Source organism: Ahaetulla prasina, chromosome 6 (genome assembly GCF_028640845.1).
Source record: "Ahaetulla prasina isolate Xishuangbanna chromosome 6, ASM2864084v1, whole genome shotgun sequence".
In the NCBI taxonomy this organism is placed as follows: Eukaryota; Metazoa; Chordata; class Lepidosauria; order Squamata; family Colubridae; genus Ahaetulla; species Ahaetulla prasina.
Window position 1 is genome coordinate 111,247,141 of NC_080544.1, and position 24,440 is coordinate 111,271,580.

General features: G+C 43.2%; 2 protein-coding genes across 3 annotated transcripts in view; one reads left to right on the forward strand and one right to left on the reverse strand.

The window, feature by feature from the left end:
- PSMD1 (proteasome 26S subunit, non-ATPase 1) overlaps positions 1–24,440 on the reverse strand; it is a 162,367-nt gene that overhangs the window by 72,850 nt on the left and 65,077 nt on the right. The window lies entirely within an intron of this gene.
- On the forward strand, positions 10,397–22,947 carry HTR2B (5-hydroxytryptamine receptor 2B). Of its 2 annotated transcripts, XM_058188651.1 has the most exons (3): positions 10,397–11,056; positions 14,998–15,198; positions 20,705–22,947. In XM_058188651.1, exons 1-3 carry the CDS (start codon positions 10,792–10,794, stop codon positions 21,592–21,594), a joined length of 1,356 nt encoding a protein of 451 aa, XP_058044634.1. In that variant the 5' UTR covers positions 10,397–10,791; the 3' UTR covers positions 21,595–22,947. The 2 variants fall into 2 exon arrangements, with proteins under 2 accessions (XP_058044634.1, XP_058044635.1); XM_058188652.1 differs by lacking the exon at positions 14,998–15,198.

Genomic DNA, 24,440 nt, shown 5'->3' on the forward strand with positions numbered 1-24,440 from the left:
TGGCCGCTAAGCAAACTGTTGTAAGCCGAGAATACCTGCATAAGTCTCAAAGTCCCAGACTATGACAAAAGGGAAAAATTATCCAATTCATAACATAACAACAGAGTTGGAAGGGACCTTGGAGGCCTTCTAGTCCAACCCCCTGCTCAGGCAGGAAACCCTACACCATCTCAGTCAGATGGTTATCCAACATTTTCTTAAAAATTTCCAGTGTTGGAGCATTCACAACTTCTGCAGGCAAGTCGTTCCACTTATTAATTGTTCTCACTGTCAGGAAATTTCTCCTTAGTTCTAAGTTGCTTCTTTCTTTGATCAGTTTCCACCCATTGCTTCTTGTTCTACCCTCAGGTGCTTTGGAGGACAGCCCGACTCCCTCTTCTTTGTGGCAACCCCTGAGATATTGGAACACAGCTATGTCTAAAGCTAGTTTCCAACTTCAATGTTAGAAGCAGAATGCAGCTGCGCGGGTGACAGAGGGAGCGGTTCGGAGCTCCCACGTAACACCCATCCTGCGCAGACTGCACTGGCTGCCTGTTGTCTTCCGGGTGCGCTTCAAGGTTTTGGTGACTACCTTCAAAGCGCTCCATGGCTTAGGACCAGGATATTTACGGGACCGCCTACTGCCATCTTGTATCTCCCAGCGACCGGTGCGTTCTCACAGAGAGGGACTCCTTAGGGTGCCGTCAGCCAAACAATGTCGACTGGCGGCCCCCAGGGGGAGGGCCTTCTCTGTGGGGGCTCCTACCCTGTGGAACGAACTTCCCCCTGGACTTCGTCAACTATCCGACCTTCGGACCTTTCGCCGTGAACTTAAAACCTATTTATTCCGTTTAGCTGGACTGGCTTGATTTTAAAATTTTTAATTTGCTTTTATGGGTTTTAAATTTTTGTAAATTTTTATAGGGTGTTACTGTATTTTAAATTTTTGGCCAATTGAATAAGTTTTTTAAGGGGTGTTCTTAATATTATATGCACTGTTCTCTTTGTATTTTATTTTGGCTGTGCACTGCCCTGAGTCCTTCAGGAGAAGGGCGGTATACAAATTAAAATATTATTTTTATTATTATTATTAAGCAGCCGAATTTTATAATAAATCAATGTACCCTGTTTCCCCTAAAATAAGCCCTCCCCCGATAATAAGCCCAATCAGGCTTTTGAGCGCATGCGCTAAAATAAGCTCCCCCCCCAAATATTTAAACGCATGCGCAGCCGGTCCTTGCCATTTCCTCTGGCTGGAAATGAGGTAAGATGGCAAGAGGAGCCCCGTCTTGCTCCATATGCCCCAAAATAATAAGACCGCCCCGAAAATAAGGCCAAGGGGTTCAAAAAAATATAAGACAGGATCTTATTTTCGGGGAAACATGGGTAAAAGTGGTTAGGGAAGGGAAAAGGAAAGTATTTGTAAAACAAGGAAAGAAGGGGGGGAAATCTAAGGGAAGAAACGTTAAGCGATAGTCTTAGTGGACAATCGCTTAAATCTGAGCCAGCTGTGTGCTGCAGCTGCCAAAAAAGCCAATACAGTTCTAGGTTGCATTAACAAAAGGACAGAATCAAGATCACGTGAAGTGTTAATACCACTTTATAATGCCTTGGTAAGGCCACATTTGGAATATTGCATTCAGTTTTGGTCGCTACGATGTGAAAAAGATATTGAGACTCTAGAAAGAGTGCAGAGAAGAGCAACAAAGATGATTAGGAGACTGGAGGCTAAAACATATGAAGAACGGTTGCAGGAATTGGGGATATCTAGTCTAGTGAAAAGAAGGACTAGGGGTGACATAATAGCAATCTTTCAATATTTGAGGGGCTGCCACAAAGAGGAAGCCTCAAACCTTTTCTCCAAAGCACCTGAAGGCAGGACAAGAAACAACGGATGGAAACTAATCAAGGAGAGAAGCAACCTGGAACTAAAGAGAAATTTCCTGACAGCGAGAACAATCAACCAGTGGAACTGTTTGCCACCAGAAGTTGTGGATGCTCCAACTCTGGAAGTTTTTAAGACAAGATTGGATTTGTCTGCAACAATACAGGGTTTCCTGTCTGAGCAGAGGGTTGGACTAGAAGACCTCCAAGGTCCCTTCCAATTCTGTTCTTCTGTTAAACATCAATATCCAACTGGCTTAGGTTGTTAAATATTAACAAGCCCAACTTCCTCAGCACATCAGCCATATGTTGCAATGAATCTGATCTCTGGGAAGTTTTCCTTATTGTGGTTCCAGTTCAAGAATGTATGTGCAAATAATACACAACCCATAAATTTGTTTTATTTTGCTACACAGCAGCCATGGACCCACTGAGCTATTCAAGGTGCTCCAAACTCAATAATTTTCCAGCTGATTGCAAGCCTGTGTAAACACTGCACTTTTCTTTAAAAAGAAAAGAAAAGAAAGACAAATATCTGGAGGAGAAATTTATCTCCCAGATTCCCCCAAAGTCTGTTTAAAACTAGAATTCAACATGTAATTTAATGGAAGCATAGCCTGCTTAGTTCTGGTACCGGAAGCAGCGAGCCTAACCTAAGAAAAAAAATACAGACGCCAATTAAATATAGATGTGATTGGATACAGAAGCACAATATTTGGATATAAGAACAAATGACGCATTTAATAATTAGGGAGGAACTGCAAGTAGTTCTTGACTTACAATCGTTCCGTTTAGCGACCGTTCGAAGTTGCAACAGCACTGAAAAAAGTGGCTTAGGTCTTCGCACTATCAAACCGTTTTGCTGCATCCCCAAATCCGGACGTTTGGCAACTGACTCGTACTTACGCCGGCTGCAGTGCCCCGGGGCTGCGTCATCCCCTTTTGCAACCTTCTGACAAACGAAGTCGAGGGGGAAGCCAGATTCACTTAACAACGGTGACAAGGAAGGACATAAAATGAGGCACAACTCCCTTCTCGCTTAGCAACAGAAATTTGGGGCTCCGTTATGGTCGTAAGTCGAGGACTACTTATATCTACTTCAAGTGCGGAGGCAAATAAAGACGAAGCCGCATTCTTTTGGTTCTCCCCTTCTTATTCCCCTATGAGAATAAGAACATTTTAAGGAAGAGAAAACTAACATACGCAATGGAGCCTGGTGATTAATTCAATTTTCTGCATTCTGCCTTTGACCCAAAGTAGCAGTTTTTCAGAGGCACGGATTAAAAAAAATTGCCAAAACAAAAGGTAAAAACGCTCGACAAAAATCCCCTGCTTTAATTATTCCCTTTCTCCTTCATCACTGAAATGTTATTAGAATCTTTCATTTAAGGTTCCCGCTGTTTTGCTCCCTAGGATTAATTTTCTTTCTGGCAGCTCCGAAACACGTTGATCTTTACCTATTGATTGGCCTCGTTTGTTTCTTTCCTGGCGTGATGCACCGCTAATTTTGAGGAACGGATGCTCAACTTCGACTATGATCATCTGTGTATAATAGAGACTTCTGGCGGTTTGGAAGTCCCCACGTTAGATGGGGTCTTTTGGTGGTTTTGGAGTTTGGGATGTTTTCCTGCAGATGTTTTGTTATCCAACTAGGGAACATAATCAAGGCAAGAGGGAGGAGGAGGAGGAGGAGGAGGAGGAGGAGGAGGAGGAGGAGGAGGAGGAGGAGGAGGAGGAGGAGGAGGAGGAAGACGACAACTGTGGAGTCCTTGGTCTTCTCTTAGCTGCGTTGTTTTTCCTGCAGATGCTTCGTTACCCAACTAGGGAACGTAATCAATGCAAGAGGGAGGAGGAGGAGGAGGAAGAAGAAGAGGAGGAGGACAACAACAACCACCACCTAATTAGAGAACCTCATCGGTGCAAGAGAGAGGAGGAGGAGGAAGACAATGATTGTGCGGTCTCTGGTGCTCTTTGAGCTTGGTTGTTTTCTTGTGGACATTTCATTACCTAACTAGGTAACATCATCAGTGCAGAAGGGAGGAGCAGGAGGAGGACAATGGCAATCACCCAACTAGGGAACATCATCAATGCAAGAGGGAGGAGGACAATGTCTGTGGGGTCCTTGGTCTTCTTTGACCTTGGTTGTTGTCTTGCAGACGTTTCATGACCCAACTAGGGAACATCATCAGTGCTAGAAAAGAGTGGGGTTTGGTCTCTTGGAAGGAGCTACCAACACAGACAAGCAGTCTAATCAAGGAACTACCAAGGCCACTCTCACCAAGACTGGCAGGACAAGCTATCTAACACGAGAGCAAACCCCGCTCCCTTCTAGCACTGAGGATGTTCCCTAGTTGGGTCATGAAACAAGCATGACAACAGCCAAGCTCAGAGAGCCCCAAAGGCCAGATAACATCTTAGCCCAACCTACCTCACAGGGCCTGTGTTACTGTGGGCGAAATAGGAGATGGAGGGAGGAATTGTGTATGTTTGCAAATACCATGACGTATTTGTAAAAATAATACAAATGGGATAAAAATCAAATAAATCACAATAATTTTTTTTTGTTTTTTTTGTTTACATTTATACCCCGCCCTTCTCCGAAGACTCAGGGCGGCTTACAGTGTGTAAGGCAATAGTCTCATTCTATTTGTATATTTTTACAAAGTCAATTTATTGCCCCCCCAACAATCTGGGTCCTCATTTTACCTACCTTATAAAACAAGAATCAAATTTGGATCCCATGATCACAGGGATTCTGCAAACAGTTGTAAGCATAAAAACCGAAGCCACTTTTTTGCAACTTCCAACGGTTGCAAGTCGAGGACTACCTCGAATAGCAATTTATTCCCTGCTCTCATGTGAAAAAGAATGCTTTTTTGGCTCGCTCAAGGAAGCTGCGGAGAAGGGCTAAAGGCTGTGTTTGCACGCGATGCCAGAAAAGCCTCCCCAAACAATCTGCACATTAAGGAAAATTAAAAGAGAGGGGGCGAGAGAAAGAGAACGGGAGAGAAAAAGAGAGGGGGATTGAGAGAGAAAGAGAAAGAGAGAGGGAGAGGGAGAGAAAGAAAGAAAAGAGGAAAGAGAGAGAGAAAGAGGGGGAGTGAAATAGAGAGGAGGGAAAGAAAAAATAGGGAAAAAGAGAGGGAGTGAGGTGGAGAGAGAGAAAGAAAGAGAAAGGGAGAGAAAGAAAGAAAAGAGGAAAGAGAGAGAAAGAGAGGAGAGAAAAGAGAGGAGGAGAGAAAAATAGGGAAAAGAGGAGTGAGGTGGAGAGACAAAGAGAAAGGGAGAGAAAGAAAGAAAGAGGAGAGAGAGAGAAAGAGGGGAGTGAAAGAGAGGAGGAGAGAAAAATAGGGAAAAGAGAGGAGGGAGAAGTGGAGAGAGAGAAAGAGAAAGAAAGGGAGAGAAAAGAGAGAAAAGAGAAAGAGAGAGGAGAGAGAAGTAGAGAGAGAGAAAGAAAGAGAGGAGAGAAAGAGAAAGAGAGAGAAAGGGAGAGAAAAGAGAGGAGAGGAGAGGAGGGAAGAGAGAGAGAAAGACAGAGGAGAGAAAGAGAGCAGGAGAGAAAGAGGGAGAAAAGAGAGGAGAGAAAAATAGGGAAAAGAGAGGAGTGAGGTGGAGAGAGAAAGAGAAAGGGAGAGAAAGAAAGAAAGAGGAGAGAGAAAGAGGGGAGTGAAAGAGAGAGGAGGAGAGAAAAATAGGGAAAAGAGGGAGGGAGAAGTGGAGAGAGAAAGAGAGAGGGGAGAAAAGAGAAAGAGAGAAAGAAAGAGAGGAGAGAGAAGAGAAAGAGAGAGAAAGAAGAGAGAAAAGAGAGGGGATTGAGAGAGAAAGAGAGAGAGGAGAGAGAAAGAAAGAAAGAGGAAAGAGAGAGAGAGGGAGTGAAATAGAGAGGAGGAAAGAAAAATAGGGAAAAGAGAGGAGTGAGGTGGAGAGAGAAAGAGAAAGGGAGAGAAAGAAAGAAAGAGGAAAGAGAGAGAGAGGAGGGAAGAGAGAGGAGAGAAAAATAGGGAAAAGAGAGGAGTGAGGTGGAGAGAGACAAAGAGAAAGGAGAGAAAGAAAGAAAGAGAGGAGAGAGAGAGAGGGGAGAGAGAGAGGAGGAGAAAAATAGGGAAAAGAGAGGAGGGAGAAGTGGAGAGAGAAAGAAAGAGAAAGAAAGGGGGGAGAAAAGAGAGAAAAGAGAGAGAGAGAGGAGAGAGAAGTAGAGAGAGAGAAAGAGAGAGGGGAGAAAAGAGAAAGAGAGAAAGGGGAGAAAAGAGAGGAGAGAGAGGAGGAGAGAGAGAGAAAGACAGAGGAGAGAAAGAGCAGGAGAGAAAGAGGGGAGAGAGAGGAGGAGAGAGAAAAATAGGAAAAGAGAGGGAGTGAGGTGGAGAGAGAAAGAGAAAGGGAGAGAAAGAAAGAAAGAGGAAAGAGAGAAAGAGGGGAGTGAAAGAGAGAGGAGGAGAGAAAAATAGGGAAAAAGAGAGGGAGGGAGAAGTGGAGAGAGAGAAAGAAAGGGGAGAGAAAGAGAGAAAAAAGAGAAAGAAAGAGAGGGAGAGAGAAGTAGAGAGAGAGAAAGAAAGAGAGGGAAAGAAAGAGGGAGAGAAAAAGAGAGAAAAAGAGAGGGAGAGAGGAGAGGAGGGAAGAGAGAAAGACAGAGGGAGAGAAAGAGAGCAGGAGAGAAAGAGGGGGAGAGAAAGAGAAAGAAAGAAGAGAGAAAGAAAGAGCGGAGTGGGGGAAGAGAGAGGGAGGGAGGGAGAGAGAGAGAGAGAGAGAGATGGTGGGAATCTCAGCTGAGTCTTTCCTAACTTTGCTTGGAAGCTCCCAAGCTGGAATTGCGGGGAGTCAATCGACAGATGTTAACAGGCAAGCAGGCAGGCTGTAAATTTGAGTCAGTGGACATAGAGAAAGACAGAAGGCTGTGCAGAGGGCAAGGAAGGGCTGGGAAGCACCGGTCAAGTATAGAGAAATTGCTAAAATTGCTAAAAGCAGCAGCCGCCGGACAAGGGGAGGAAACCTTCGATTCAAGTGACACCCTCCACCCCCCATCCTCCTCCTCCTCCTCGACCTGACACCAGAAAGCAATCTCCGTCACAAAGCGAAGCGGACGGCGCTAGAAACCTCCATCGCAAGGAGTGGGTGGCACTGAAGAACGCAAAGGGATCTCAAGACAGTCTTTTTTTTAAAAAAAAAAATGATAATAAATAAATTAAAAAATCCAGTGTTATAAACCAGAAGCAGGCACATCATCCCCCGGGAAGTTTTTTGGGGGAAGGAATGTCTCCGGTTCAAGGACTAAGAGAATGCTTGTAAATTCCAGAGAGAGAGAGAAAGAAAGAAAGAAGAGAAAGAAAGAGCGGAGTGGGGAAGAGAGAGGAGGGAGGGAGAGAGAGAGAGAGAGAGAGATGGTGGGAATCTCAGCTGAGTCTTTCCTAACTTTGCTTGAAGCTCCCAAGCTGGAATTGCAGGAGTCAATCGACAGATGTTAACAGGCAAGCAGGCAGGCTGTAAATTTGAGTCAGTGGACATAGAGAAAGACAGAAGGCTGTGCAGAGGGCAAGGAAGGGCTGGGAAGCACCGGTCAAGTATAGAGAAATTGCTAAAATTGCTAAAAGCAGCAGCCGCCGGACAAGGGGAGGAAACCTTCGATTCAAGTGACACCCTCCCCCCCCCATCCTCCTCCTCCTCCTCAACCTGACACCAGAAAGCAATCTCCGTCACAAAGCGAAGCGGACGGCGCTAGAAACCTCCATCGCAAGAAGGAGTGGGTGGCACTGAAGAACGCAAAGGGATCTCAAGACAGTCTTTTTTTTTTTAAAAAAAAATGATAATAAATAAATTAAAAAATCCAGTGTTATAAACCAGAAGCAAGCACATCATCCCCCGGGAAGTTTTTTTGGGGAAGGAATGTCTCCGGTTCAAGGACTAAGAGAATGCTTGTAAATTCCAGAGAGAGAGAGAAAGAGGAAAAAATAATAATAAAATAAAATCGAGGTAAGACTTTGCCGATTTCGAGCTACGAGGGGTGGGTGATCCTTGGGGTGAGGAGGCAGAATAAGAATGAGATCGGATTGGGGGGGTGGGGGGGGGTGCTGAAACGACTGTCAAAATAATAACGGGGAAAGATAAAAGCCTGGAAGAAATTTACCTTGTTTAGAAGAATGAATGTGTCAAAAGGTCCCCAGTAGATTTATTGTGGAGAGGGGCTTAAATCTAACATTAAACATTTTATTTCAGAAAGTACAATCCCAGCCTGGCCAGGAATTACTATTTTCCAAGCCAGAAAAATAACGAACGATAATAACAGTGTTTATTTTAAAAATCCACCTTATTCCTTATCTAGAATAAGAATATATATATAAAAAAAGAATTATTTTTAAACTGACGGGTTATAGAATTTTAGCGTCAATAATCTCCTGAGGTGGTATTTGTACACATTGTCCACCAAAAAAAAAAAAAATGGATTGCAACCTTTCCCCCTTCAAAAAATAAAATAAAATTCAATTGAAATAAAATTGGACTCACGCGTGTCAAGTACCGGAGAAAAAGGAGTGGGGGAAAAAAAGGGAATACAATTTTTATTTCATTTTGCAACCAATCGGGTTATAATTGTCCAACTTCGCATAAAACAGGTTATTGCAACAACATAAATGTCATTGTCGTTAAATTTCTGTGTAATAATTATAAAGCCCTGCTTTTACTACCTAGGAGGGAGATCTCTTTGGAACAAGTTCCGAATCCTGATGCCACATGCGAAGAAGGAAGAGTTATTTTCATCCTCGCTTTCTGACAATCCCTGCACTTTTTAAAGATTTCTTTTTCACGATAATTAGCCCGACTTTACGAGGATCTATAGATACAAATGGGCCGAGGCTAACAAGCCTGAATTTTTAACATTTACGTGGCTTTTTAAGGGAAGGATCTGGGCAGAAAATGGGAGATAGCATTGATTGGACCAAGATCTTTTGAAGGAGCAAATGAGAAATTTTACATCATGCTGGTCGTTCATGAAAGTCAAATCTGGCTGCCTAAGAAGACCAAGTTTCTAGATTCTGGGAAATGCTTAAATGAGATAACAATTTTAAGCCCGGTTTCCTGGTCCTCAAGATGCTCTTGCCTTTGAACGCATCTGACCTCAGGAATGGATCTCTGCAGATCAACTCTGGAGAATGGAATACGCTACGTTGGGCCGGTCTCCTCACCCTGATAGTCATCATACCCACCATCGGGGGAAATATCCTGGTCATATTGGCCGTCTCTTTGGAGAAAAAATTACAATACGCCACTAATTACTTCCTGATGTCTTTGGCGGTGGCCGATTTGCTGGTTGGGCACTTTGTGATGCCGATCGCCTTGCTGACTCTGTTGTTTGGTAAGTACCGGATTCAGAATAAGAATGAGATCGGATTGGGGGGGTGGGGGGGGTGCTGAAACGACTGTCAAAATAATAACGGGGAAAGTTAAAAGCCTGGAAGAAATTTACCTTGGTTAGAAGAATGAATGTGTCAAAAGGTCCCCAGTAGATTTATTGTGGAGAGGGGCTTAAATCTAACATTAAACATTTTATTTCAGAAAGTACAATCCCAGCCTGGCCAGGAATTACTATTTTCCAAGCCAGAAAAATAACGAACGATAATAACAGTGTTTATTTTAAAAATCCACCTTATTCCTTATCTAGAATAAGAATATATATATAAAAAAAGAATTATTTTTAAACTGACGGGTTATAGAATTTTAGCGTCAATAATCTCCTGAGGTGGTATTTGTACACATTGTCCACCAAAAAAATATAGATTGCAACCTTTCCCCTTCAAAAATAATAATAAAATAAAATCGAGGTAAGACTTTGCCGATTTCGTGCTACGAGGGGTGGGTGGGGGTGGGTGATCCTTGGGGTGAGGAGGCAGAATAAGAATGAGATCGGATTGGGGGGGTGGGGGGGGTGCTGAAACGACTGTCAAAATAATAACGGGGAAAGATAAAAGCCTGGAAGAAATTTACCTTGTTTAGAAGAATGAATGTGTCAAAAGGTCCCCAGTAGATTTATTGTGGAGAGGGGCTTAAATCTAACATTAAACATTTTATTTCAGAAAGTACAATCCCAGCCTGGCCAGGAATTACTATTTTCCAAGCCAGAAAAATAACGAACGATAATAACAGTGTTTATTTTAAAAATCCACCTTATTCCTTATCTAGAATAAGAATATATATATAAAAAAAGAATTATTTTTAAACTGACGGGTTATAGAATTTTAGCGTCAATAATCTCCCGAGGTGGTATTTGTACACATTGTCCACCAAAAAAAATATAGATTGCAACCTTTCCCCCTTCAAAAAATAAAATAAAATTCAATTGAAATAAAATTGGACTCACGCGTGTCAAGTACCGGAGAAAAAGGAGTGGGGGGGGGGGGAAAGGAATACAATTTTTATTTTATTTTGCAATCAATCGGGTTATAATTGTCCAACTTCGCATAAGACAGGTTATTGCAACAAAATAAATGTCATTGTCGTTAAACTTCTGTGTAATAATTATAAAGCCCTGCTTTTACTACCTAGGAGGGAGATCTCTTTGGAACAAGTTCCGAATCCTGATGCCACATGCGAAGAAGGAAGAGTTATTTTCAACCTCGCTTTCTGACAATCCCTGCACTTTTTAAAGATTTCTTTTTCACGATAATTAGCCCGACTTTACGAGGATCTATAGATACAAATGGGCCGAGGCTAACAAGCCTGAATTTTTAACATTTACGTGGCTTTTTAAGGGAAGGATCTGGGCAGAAAATGGGAGATAGCATTGATTGGACCAAGATCTTTTGAAGGAGCAAATGAGAAATTTTACATCATGCTGGTCGTTCATGAAAGTCAAATCTGGCTGCCTAAGAAGACCAAGTTTCTAGATTCTGGGAAATGCTTAAATGATATAACAATTTTAAGCCCGGTTTCCTGGTCCTCAAGATGCTCTTGCCTTTGAACGCATCTGACCTCAGGAATGGATCTCTGCAGATCAACTCTGGAGAATGGAATACGCTACGTTGGGCCGGTCTCCTCACCCTGATAGTCATCATACCCACCATCGGGGGAAATATCCTGGTCATATTGGCCGTCTCTTTGGAGAAAAAATTACAATACGCCACTAATTACTTCCTGATGTCTTTGGCGGTGGCCGATTTGCTGGTTGGGCTCTTTGTGATGCCGATCGCCTTGCTGACTCTGTTGTTTGGTAAGTACCGGATTCGGATCATCCCAACCAATGTTTGTGCATTGCCTTTGAGTTGGCATGCACACAGGAGAAGACTGGGGGTGTGCATAAGTCAAAGCCCTGACAGAATAGCAAGGTTGGAAGGGACCTCAGAGGTCTTCTAGTCCAACCCCCTTTCTCAAGGATGAAAGACTAGATAACATTCCAGACAAAGGACTGTCCAATCTTTTCTTGAAAACCTACAATGATGGAGCACCCACGACTCCAGGAAACAACTTCCATTCCACTGATTAATTGTTCCCACTCTCAGGAAATTTCTCCTTAGTTCTAAGTTGCTTCTCTCCTTGATTAGTTTCCACCCATTGCTTCTTGTTCTGCCTTTGGAGAATAGCTTGACTCCCTCTTCTTTGGGACAGCCCCTCAAATAGAATAGAATAATAGAATTGGAAGGGACCTTGGAGGTCTTGTAGTCCAACCCCCTGCTTAGGCAGGAAACCCTCTATCATTTCAGACAAATGGTTATCCAATCTCTTCTTAAAAACTTCCACTGTTGGAGCATTCACAACTTCTGGAGGCAAGTTGTTCCACTTATTGATTGTTCTAACTGTCAGGAAATTTTTCCCTGCTTCTAAATTGCTTCTCTCCTTGATCAATTTGCACCCATTGCTTCTTGTCCTGCCTTCAGGGGCTTTGGAGAATAGCTTGACTCCCTCTTTTGAGTGGCAGCTCCTGAGATATCAGAACACTGATATCATGTCAACTCTAGGCCTTCTTTTCATAAGACTAGACATACCCAGTTCCTGCAATTGTTCTTCATATGCTTTACAGAAAGCTTGCAACACCACACCTCTGCCAAGCCTCTGGTGGCTCAGACTGCTAAGACAGTCTGTTATTAACACAGCTGCTTGCAATTACTGCAGGTTCAAGTCCCACCAGGCCCAAGGTTGACTCAGCCTTCCATCCTTTATAAGGTAGGTAAAATGAGGACCCAGATTGTTGGGGGCAATAAGTTGACTTTGTATATAAATACACAAATAGGATGAAGACTATTGCTAACATAGTGTAAGCCGCCCTGAGTCTTCGGAGAAGGGCGGGATATAAATGCAAATAAATAAATAAATAAATATCTTTTAGCCTCCAGTCCCCTAATCCTCTTTGTTGCTCTTCTCTGCACTCTTTCTAAAGTCTCGACATCTTTTTTACATCCTGGCGATCAAAACTGGATGTAGGATTCCAAGTGTGGCCTTCCCAAGGCATTATAAAGTAATATTAACACTTCGCATGATCAGCCCTATTGGAAGACTGCTATCCTGTCTACTGGGCATACCCAATTCCTGGTTCAGTTCAGAGTTTTCTCTCCCCCCTAAACTCACTCTGGTTCCCACTGATGGGCTGGCTGGGGAATTCTGGGAGTTGAAGTCCACCGGTCTTAAAGTTGCCAAGGCTGGAGACCCGGCAAAACCTTCTTCTAAGAATTGCAGTAAGAGGCTCCAAGACAGGAGGACTCTGGATCGCAAATGCACACCAGACAGCTTCACTCTTTTTTCCTGCTTAAACCCAACTTATTCTTAATCCTGGTACACCACAGGGTTCCTTGTTGAGTCTCTTACTCTATGCTCTTTATGTGCATGACTGCATTCCCACTCATGCTAGTAATGCTATTACTAAATTTGCAGATGATACAACGGCGGTGGGACTCATCTCCGGGAGGGCGGGGGGCGGAATGAGTCTGCCTATCGAGATGAGGTGGACCGGTTGCTTTCGTGGTATGGAGACAATAATTTGGTCCTTTAACACCAATAAGACCAAGGAGCTTATAGTGGCCTACAGAAGGAATAGATCAGAAATCCAGCCCTTGGTTATCCATGGAGACCAAGTCTAGCAAGTGGCCAGTTTTAAGTTTCTGGGTGTTATCCTAAAAGTGGGCCTGACCTGGGGCGCTCACCTTGCAGCCCTGGTCATAAACTGTTTCAACTCCAACCCTCAAAACGACTCTATAGACAAATTCCTTGTGTGTCCAATCACACTTGGCCAATAAAAATTCTATTCTATTCTATTCTAGAGCACTGCACACCAGAACAACTAGACACAAGAACAGTTTTTTCCCCGAAGGCCATCACTCTGCTAAACAAATAATTCCCTCAACCCTGTCAAACTATTCACTAAATCTGCACTACTATTAATCTTCTCATCGTTCCCATCACCAATCTCTTTCCACTTATGACTGTCACTTTGTTGCTGGCAATCTTTATGATTTATATTGATATATTGACCATCACTTGTGTTGTAAATGTTGTACCTTGATGAACGTATCTTTTCTTTTATGTACACTGAGAGCCTATGCACCAAGACAAATTCCTTGTGTGTCCAATCACACTTGGCCAATAAAAAATTCTATTCTATTCTATTCTATTCTATTCTATTTTATTCTATTCTATTCTATTCTAAAAGGTCTCAGCAGAGATTCTACTACCTGAGACTTCTCATGAAACAACAACTGAATGGAAAAGTGCTGGTGACCTTCTACCGCTGCACCATAGAGAGTATTTTAACTTACTGCACCTGCGTGTGGTTTGCCAATTGCACAGTGGCAGATAGGGCAGCGTTCCAGAGGGTCAATGTCATTGCCCAGAGGATCACTGGCTGCCCTCTCCCCTCTTTGGAAGAGTTTTATAGCTCCCGCTCCCTTAAGAAAGTTCAAAACATTCTTAAAGACCCATCTCATCCTGGGCACCACTTTTTTTTTTTAACTATTACCATCAGACAGCCGGTACAGGACAATAAAAACAAGAACAAAAAGGCTGGAAAACAGTTTCTATCCCAGGGCAGTAACCATATTGAATTCTATGGTAAAATGCAATATCTGGGTTTTTTCAATTCAACTGTATAGAATTTGAAGGATGTGTGTTTGCGTTTTATTTTTATAGTTGTAACGTACACTGAAGATGGCATTTAATTTCGTTGTACGAGGTGCAGTGACAATAAAATAAACTAAACTAAACTGTTGCTCGCAAAAGCCGAGACCACCTCATGAAATGTATTCATCGGGGAAAAAATCTATTAGCACAATTCTCCAGATTTTGGGCCAAGGGCGTAATGAGCCTCAGTAAAACACAGATTTCGGCGAAGGCCCGCACACGATTCCAGAAATCCAGAAAGACGTTAAACCAGCACTTGATCAGTGCAGAAAAACACCCCGTTCCATTTTTAGATAGTGAGCGTGTTTGTCACGTCTCCGAGGCAGGGCGTTGTAAGTCACTTCTTAAAGCAAGTTTAAAAATGCTGCCGGGTAAACTATTAAGTCTTGATGAAGCTCACCAAATCCAGGGGATCCTTGACTTAACGATCGTAACTGAGCCCCAAATTTTTATTACTCACTGACATTCATTTTGCTCATTTCTTAAGTGAGTTTTGCCCATTTGATGACCTTCCTTGCCACAGCTGTTAAGTGAATCGCTGCAATTGATTGTTAAGTTAGGAACATGGTTATTAAGTGAATGGCTGGCTTCCCCATTGATTTTGCTCATCAGGAGGTCGCCAAAAAAGGGATTATATGATCCCGGGGGACACTGAGACCGTCATAAATATGAATCAGTTGCCTGATTCATCTGAATTCTGATGATGTGACCATGTCGATGTTGCAATGGTTGTAAATGTGAAAAAATGGACATAGGTCGTTTTTTTCAATGCTGTTGTAACTTCAAATGGTCACTAAAGGAACTGTTGTAAGTCAAGGACTACCTATAATCAGCTGAAAGTCCTCCCTATGCAAGAGCTTTTATACAAGTAGTCCTCTACTTATGAGCACACTTGAACCCATTATTTTTTTTTTTGCTAAACAAAATAATTGTTTAGTGAGTTTTACCCCATCTTTAGTCACTAAAGAATTGGTTGTAAATTGAGGACAAACTGTGGATGTTTCCTTTCCCGCCCCTGGAAAATTATTCTCTGTCCCGTTTCAGAAAGGCCCTGGCCGCTCCCTCCATACCTCTGCCCCACCTGGCTGTTCCTGGACGTCCTCTTTTCCACGGCCTCCATCATGCACCTGTGTGCCATCTCCCTGGACCGCTATGTGGCCATCAAAAAGCCCATCCAGGCCAGCCAGTACAACTCGCGGGCAACCACCCTTATCAAAATAGCCGTGGTCTGGCTCATCTCCATAGGTAAGTGGGGAGGGGAAACTGGTCGGGGCGGAGGGTGAAGGTGGGAAAGGGCACCGCAGGGGAGGAAGGTGAACACCGAGGAGAGGAGATGTCACTTTGTTTGTTTGTTTAAGAATAGAACAGAATGGAGTTTAGTAGAATAGAATAGAATAGAATAGAATAGAATAGAATAGAATAGAATAGAATAGAATAGAATAGAATAGAATAGAACAGGAATAGAATTTCGTATAATAGAAATTAATAAAACAGAATAGAATAGAAAAGAAATTAGAATGATAGAATAGAATAGAATAGAATAGAATAGAATTTAGTAGAATAGGACAGAACAGAACAGAACAGAATAGGAATAGAATTTAGTAGAATAGAATAGAATAGAAATTAGAATAGAATAGAATAGAATAGGAATAGAATTTAGTATAATAGAATAGAATAGTATAGAATAGGAATAGAAATTAGTAGAATAGAATAGAAATTAGAATAGAATAGAATAGAATAGAATAGAATAGAATAGAATAGAATAGAATAGAATAGAATGGAATGGAATAGAACGGAATGGAATTTAGTAGAATAGAACAGAACAGAACAGAATAGAATAGGAATAGAATTTAGTATAATAGAATAGAATTTAGTAGAATAGAATAGAATAGAATAGGAATAGAATTTAGTATAATAGAATAGAATTTAGTAGAATAAAATAGAATAGAATAGGAATAGAATTTAGTATAATAGAATAGAATTTAGTAGAATAGAATAGAATAGAATAGAATAGGAATAGAATTTAGTATAATAGAATAGAATAGAATAGAATAGAATTTAGTAGAACAGAATAAGAATAGAATTAGAATAGAACAGAATAGAATTTAGTATAATAGAATAGAATAGAATAGAAATTAGAATAGAATAGAATAGAATAGGAATAGAAATTAGTAGAATAGAATAGAAATTAATAGAATAGAATAGAATAGAATAGTTAGTATAATAGAATAGAATTTAGTAGAATAGAATAGAATAGAATAGAATAGGAATAGAATTTAGTATAATAGAATAGAATAGAATAGAATAGAATTTAGTAGAACAGAATAAGAATAGAATTTAATAGAATAGAATAGAATTTAGTATAATAGAATAGAAAAGAAAAGAAATTAGAATAGAATAGAGTAGAATAGAATAGAATTTAGTATAATAGAAATTAATAAAATAGAATAGAATAGAAAAGAAATTAGAATGATAATAGAATAGAATAGAATAGAATAGAATAGAATAGAATAGAATGGAATGGAATGGAATGGAATGGAATAGAACAGGACAGGACAGGACAGAACAGGAATAGAATTTCGTATAATAGAAATTAATAAAACAGAATAGAATAGAAAAGAAATTAGAATGATAGAATAGAATAGAACAGGAAGGGACCCTGAAGGTCTTCTAGTCTAGCCCCCTGCTCAAGCATGAGACCTGGCCTATATCATTTCAGACAAATCTTCTTAGAAACCTCTAGTGATGGAGCACCCACGATTTCGGAAGGCAAGCTGTTCCACTGGTTAATTGGTAAATTACAACCCGTTGTAACTTTGAACGATCACTAAGCGAACTGCTGTAAGTCGAGGACTACCTGTATTGCACTCCCTGTAGATTTCTACTACCAACGGTGCCCTTCTGGAACAGAATCCACCCACTCCTAAGCACAGGGAGATAAGAAAAAAAAAAACGGATGTCTTTTGGAGACCTTAATCCAGGGCCTGAAGCAGAAAAAAATATCACTGCTACCATAGTTTGAATTTTAAAAGGGCTGAACCGAATAAAACAGAAAAACCCCTGACAGTGTTTTCTCTCTTCTTGATGAGGGCAATTGGCAAACTGGTTTTATTGCTCAGATATAGAAGCATTGGGTACCGCAACGCCCAAAATTGAGAGATCAGTGACTCTAGATTAATAATTCAAAGCTGCGGACCGGCAATGTCTCTAAAACACAACATAGCCAGTGGAAGACTCTTCCTTTCTGGCAAATAATATTCAATTCAGCAAAGCTGACCCTCCAGATCCATTATCCTTGATGACTTTGGGAGGATGAAAAATAAAATAAAATACGGGTGCCCTCTTCACCAACCGCTCCTCTGCCCAAGATAAAATAATAACCCCACTGCTTCCTGGAACAAAAAGTATATTCAACCGCCCAAAACTTCTGAAATCAAAGGAAGGAAGCGCTTAATGAGGCACGGCCCCTGGAATCAATCCTTTAATGTCTTGCCTTTTATGGTAGTATGCCCACCCGTCTCCTGACCGATCTTATCAAGAGTAGTTTTTAAGACTTTCGACAAGGATTATTGCGGTCATGCATTAAGTCTCAAAAAGAGGCTTTTCCAAACAACAGAAGCTCCCTAATCCCCATGGAATTCCTGGAGATTATGAACCAAGATACAATGGGTTTTCCAATTTTCGAATGCCCTTCCCTGAAATCAGATGCCTGTTTCTCCCTACCGTTCGGACCCCCCCCCCGTGCCAATGGTCCCCTCACTTATGGATCAGAAGACCATATAAAATTTTTGGTGGTGATTGTTGTTGCTGTTAGTTGCAAAGTCATGTCTGACCCATCGCAACAACGTTCCTCCAGGCCTTCCTATCCTCTACCATCCTCCGGAGTCCAGTCCCAGAGTTGGAGAATAAATAGAGTTGGAAGGGATCCTGGAGGTCTTCTAGCCAGGGGGTCTCCAACCTTGACAACTTTTGGACTTCAGCTCCCAAGATTCCTCAGCTGGAGGTGTCTGTTTCTTTTTCTCTTACCCGCCACAGTGGAGAGATTGCAGAGGAAGGGATTATAAGAGAGTAAGCAAAGCTGGCTGGGGAAGTCTGGGAGTTTTTTTTTTATTTATTTATTTACATTTATATCCCGCCCTTCTCCGAAGACTCAGGGCGGCTTACAGTGTATAAGGCAATTTGAAGTCCACAAGTCTTAAAGTTGCCAAGGTTGGAGAGCTCTGCTCTAGTCCAAACCTTGCTCAAACAGGAAACTCTATTCAATTCCAGACAGATGACTGTCCAATCTCTTCTTAAAAACCTCCAGCGATGGAGCACCCGCCAACTTCTGGAGGCAAGCTGTTCCGCTGATTAGTTATTCTGTCAGGAAATTTCTCCTCATTTCTAGGTTGCTTCTCTCCTTGATCCGTTTCCGTAGGCAGGAGTTGGTTCTGCCACAGAACTTGGCTCCATTTCTCTTCCCTCGTCTGATAATGATATCCAAGGCCAATGCTCAAGCTGGTATTCTACTGGGCTGAGTCTTCTGGGCTGTAGGGTCTTTGGTGCTCTCTGAGCTTGGCGGTTTCCTTGCAGACATTTCGTGGCCCAGCGTCACTGATGGTGTCACTGAGTTGGGCCATGAGATGCCTGCAAGGAAGCTCGGAGCTTCAATTGGAATTAGAATTCTTCATTGGCCAAGGGTGATCGGACACACAAGGAACTTGTCTCCGGTGTGTAAGGTCTCATTGTGGTCCCAAAAGGTGCTTTTTTTTCAAGAGGCAAAAAAAAACACAACTTTCTGGTTTTTTCTTTGAAGACGTTTCACTTCTCACCCAAGAAGCCTCTTCAGCTCTATGGTGGAGAATGGAAGGATTTATATTCAGCTGGTAATTTGCATTCCTTTTAGGGGGTCGTTGAGGCCACTTGGAGGTTGATCTGTGTTCTGAGTCTCCTTGGAACTGCAGAAAAGACGGTGTTGTAGAGTGGAGATAGATTAACAGAGTTGGAAGGGACCCTGCAGGTCATCTAGTCCAACCCCCTGCCCAAGCAAGAGACCCCCTCCCCCTCTGTTGAGAGAGGGCTGTTCAATTTTGACATAAGATGGCTTCTTGGACCCCTCTTTCAAACCAGTGGTCTCCTTTCCAAAATGTGGACCAAACCAGTGGCCTTGGTCTTTTAAACACAGGTGGACTGCTGAATCTTGTCCTTATGGGTTTCTTCTCCTATGTTGTGCCATGCCTTTATTTATGTACCTTTGGGCACAACCATCACATGAATGACTTGAGAAACTCCACAGACAATAAACTTTCAGTGTACATAGAAGCAATAAGTGATTAAATCATAATTACAATTACAATTACAATTTATCACTTCTAGAATTTATAATTTATCACCCCACAGTCCTCCTCCTCCCCCCAAACCCCACTCCCTTCAGGCCCTGATGATCTCACCCAATTGGGCAATAAAGTCTCTGTAAGAAAAGGACCAAGCTCAGAGAGCTCCCAGGACGTCACAGTTCAACCCTGAGTTACAAACATTCCCTTCTATTGCTATCCAGAGGACTATTTGGGCTCCCGTCTGTGGATCTTCCCAATCGCAGTGCCCTCTCCTCAAAATATTCCCAGGTCCTCCTGTTCTGTCTCCTTCCCCACTTCAGACCCACGAGCTGGCCTTCAGCCAGCGGATTCACGGCTCTTATCAGTCCTGGCAGAGAAATCGCAGCTGCCTGCCAAAGTTCAAACAAATGACTCACGTAGCAAGACTTTCAGCTCTTTTTGAAACGGTTCGGCTAAACTTTGCTTCCCGTGGAGTGAGAGCAGTCCCAAAGCTCCTTATATACCCTCCCTTTTGATGACGCCGCCTCTCTAATCTTCTAAAGCGCGGGTCAAGCCAAGCTTGATTATTATTAGCAGCTGGGTCTGAAGGCGTAGCCTGGGGAAGGGAGGAATGAGGGGATGACGGCCTCATTACGTCCTCCGACTGGTCTGGTTCTGGCTCCTGGAGCCGAGCCAAAGGAATCGGTGCTCCCGAGGTAAGCCTTACCGGCCCTTCCCCCTCACTTTCGGAGTCACTTTCGGGCATGGGGCCAGGTTCGGGGGCTGGAGTCACAACACCTCCCTTCCACATATGTATAGACAGAAGCTGACTGGATTTCTGTGTTGTGGTCCACCAGCAGCCTGCGGAACTGGCAACAGTGAGGAGGCTGAGGAAGACCATGGGCCAGTCCTGGAGTCAGGGGAAGGCCCGGATGAGGGCTCTGCGTTGGAGGCAGAGGTGGGGCCAGGGCCATCTGGAAATGAGGTGTGGACTCCAGAGGCTGACAGTAGTGAGGCAGAGGAACAGGAGGAGCCTGATCCTAATGCACTCATGAGAAGAGCTGCCAGAAGGCAAGAGCAGCTCAAGCAGAGAGGACGACTCAGGAGTAGGGCCAAGAGATGATTGGCTCCTCCCATAAGGCTTAAAAGACCAGCAACGGCATTTGGGCTCTTTGCCGGAAAACAACGTTGATAGCTTTATCTTGCTGCATTTGTTTCTTATCAGCGTCTTCTGCTTTTGAATTTTTGCCAAGAAAAGCCTTTGGCAGTTTTCCTAATTGGACCAAGGCTGGTGATAAGTCTGAGGAATTGTGTTGGGAGGAATTTGCTTTAAGTTTGGACTACGCTGAGAATGAGTTAATTCTCAGCTATTCTAATAAAGTTTGTTTGTTTTTACACTGACTGAGTTTCCTACTACCTACTTGGGACTGGGTCACAACATTCTGCTTCCTTTCCAGGCATCGCGATTCCCATCCCGATTCGAGGGATCGAAGAAAACGGCGCCAACTTTCCAAACTTCACCTGCGTGCTCAAGCCCAACCGTTTTGGAGACTTCATCCTGTACGGTTCGATAGCCGCCTTCTTCGTCCCGCTGGCCATCATGGTGGTGAGTTACTTCCTGACCATCCGGGTCCTGCACCGGAAGGCTTACTTGATCAACAAACCGCCTCAACGGCTGACTTGGAACACCATCTCCACCGTTTTCCAGCGGGAGATGACGGCTGGATCCTCGCCGGAAAAAATGGCCATGCTGGACGGTTCCCGAAAGGACAGAGTTTTGCCGAACGGGAACGAAGAGATGCTGATACGCAGGATGTCCGCCGTCGGGAAAAAATCGGTGCAGTCCATCACCAACGAACAGCGGGCTTCCAAGGTGCTGGGGATTGTGTTCTTCCTTTTTCTGGTGATGTGGTGCCCCTTCTTCATCACCAACATCACCTCCGTCCTGTGCAAATCCTGCAGCGAGGAGTTCATTCAGATGCTGATGGAGATCTTCGTCTGGATCGGCTACGTCTCCTCGGGGGTGAATCCGCTGGTCTACACCCTTTTCAACAAGACCTTCCGGGAAGCCTTCGGCAGGTACATCACCTGCAACTACCAGACTTCGGCTGCCGGCACAGCCTCTCGGAAAGCCTCCGCCAGACTCTCGTTCCGAAATTCGGTGACCGAGAATTCCAAGCTTTTTATGATGCACCACGGAAGGCGGAATGGGGTCAATCCGGTCGGTTACCCTAACCACCGGCTTTGTAGCTCGCCCATCCAATCTTCGTCGGCCGTTCTGCTGGACACGTTGCTCCTCACCGAGCACGAAGTGGACAAAACAGAGGAACAAGCCAGCTACGTGTAGCCCGGTGGTGGGAAGCGCACTCCCACCACCCCGTGTGCGCGTGAAGCCCGTCGGGAAACGCCAGTATGTATATATGGTTTTCATCTGTTATTTATATGATTCCTAATGGCAGTTTTAAGACTTGGTCTCCTCTTGCCCCAAGACCGCCTCCGTTTACTCCCGTGTAAGAGGTAATGCAAACTTTCCAGCACTGTGGGTTTATAAACGGAGGAGCCTCAATAAATAAATACAACTATGGCAAATCTCGGCTCTCCTATTCCTCATCTCCGATTTATTTAAACAGACGCACACGCAACGTGACAAAAAGACAAAGGGCTACTTTTTTCAAATGTATGCAAGGTTCGTGTCTTCTACACAAGGATGTTTATGCTTAGGAACGAAGTGTGTATCTTAAACTTATCTAAGAATTCATTAGCGCCTTCTTCCCAAAGAAGATTAAAGGGCCAGCTATTGCCAAATACTTTAGTTCTGTTCTCGTTGTCTACGGCAACGGTCCCCAACTTTGCGGCTTGGTGGCCCGGCTGGGGAGGAAGGAAAGAGGAACTGGGCCACGTGAGCCACGAGCCGGTGCCCACGTAGCTCAACTGCCGGCCTGCCACTCGCACAATTGGAGCTGTGCTCATGAGCGTCGGCTCTCCACTCGGCCGGCCACGAATAGGCCCCAGCCGGGGAGTGGGTCCCGGACCAGATATTGGGGACTCTTGTTCTACGGGCATGTTTCAAAAATACAAATCTTTCTAATAAATCTCACCTTTGCCAGTTGAATTATGCATGTCTTCTTTGTCTTACCAAATTGCATGCAGGTAGTCCTTATATTAAGACCGGTCGCTTGGTGACTGTTCAAAGTTACAATAGGAACACACACACCACCCCGCAAAAAGCTACTTACAATCTGGATGTAAAAGTTCCAATGGTTACACCAACACCTGTGGTCACATGACTGAATTTTCGGTGCTTGGCAGCAGGGCTACATTTACGGCCGTGGGCAGCGTCCTGAAGCCATATGATTGTGAGTTATGCTATTTATTTAATTTTTTTTGCCAGAAACTGGAGTTCAGCTCCAATTTGAGTCAAAAAAAAACCAACAACCCCAATGCAGACATTGATCATTTACTGACTGCTGCGTTAACGATCATGTGATTCACTTAACGACCACTGCAAAAAAGTTTGCAAAATCGGGTGTGGTCACGTGCTAATCTGCTTGACCAGGGGTGTCAAACTCAATTTCACCGACGGCCACTTCAAGGCTGTGGTTGACCTCGGGGGTGGGCGTGGTTGACTGGGTGGGCTATGCTGGCTGAGGAACTCTGGGAGTTGAAGTCCACAAGTCTTAAAGTTGCCAAGGTCGGAGACCCCTGCTATAAAGTGACGAAGCTAACTCTCACTTTTTTCTTTTTTCTTTTTTTTTTTTTAAAGACTAAATCTGAGTCACAGATAAATGAACCTGTTTTTTAGGATTAGATAATTCCAAGAAGGAAAGTATTTCGCCAAGATATTGCAAAATTCACCAAGACACTATGAAAATCTCATGGTTTGGGGCAACAAATGAAATACAGGCAGGGCTTGATTTATAACAGTTCGTTTAGTGACCGTCTGAAGTTACAACAGCACTGAAGAAAGTGTCTTATGATCTTTTTTCACACTTACGACCGTTGTGGCATCCCCATAGGCATGTGATCAAAATCCAGGCTCTTAGCAACTGACTCATATCTATGACAGTTGCGGTGTGCCACAAGGACATAATCCCTCTCTGCAACCCTCTGACAAGCAAACTCAATGGGGAAATCGGATTCTGCAGCGATTCCCTTAACAAGGTCGTAAAACGGGGCAAAATTCCCTTAACAAATTTCTCTCTTAGCAAGAGAAATGTTGGGCTCAACTGCGGTCGTAAATTGAGGACTTCCTGCATGCACCGAATGCTGAAAACTAAAGCCATAAATAATTCCTGGAGACCTTATTATGATGTACCCCAGGAATGCCCAGGTATGTTGTAACGTTGAAGCTCGTGGCCTTTAATTAACTCGGCTAGAGATGATTTTTGAACTTTCATTAATGTATGCTCCTAAATATCAGGAGAAGAGTTTACACTGTGCTGGCCTTCTTCCATCTTCCAGTAGAATGGAAAATCAAAGGAGTATTATTCATAATCTCGTAAGGGTGTGTAATGCGCCCCAAATAACTCAGGACAGATGGTATCAAAGGGCTGTATAATTTAAATTCACCTGACGGTGTGGCCTTTCTCAAAAGGAACAAAGATTCCAGGTATCTTGAGAAAGATTAGATGCTTTATCTAGACATTTGAAGGCCGTTGAGGAGGACACTAAAATTAATGGCGACAAGAGCAACGATAACCAAGAAATAAAAGGACCAAAATTGAAAATAGTGCTTTATGTCAGACTTCTGTCATCCTAGGAGAATGGGGTTTTGTTTTCCGTCTTTTGACCCTGACAGCATGAGTTGCAAACTAGTTCTGGGCTTTACTTGGTGTTATGTGGTGGAAGGAAGGAAAGAAGGAAGGAAGAAAAAGGAAAAAAGGAAGGAAATGAGGTGGAAGGAAGGAAGGAAGAAAAAGGAAGGAAATGAGGGAGGGAGGGAGGAAAGAAGGAAGGGAAAAAAGGAAGGAAATGGGGAGGAAGGAAGGAAGAAAAAGGAAAAAAGGACAGAAATGTGAAGGAAGGAAGGAAAAGGAAAAAAGGAAGGAAATGAGGAGGAAGGAAGGAAGGAGGAAGGGGAAGGAGGAAAGAAACAAAGAAATAAAGGAGGGAGAGCAAAGAATACAGTAAAATGGAGGGAAAGAAAAAGGAGAGTGCAAGAAAGGAAGAGAAAGAAAAAAGGAGGGAGAGATA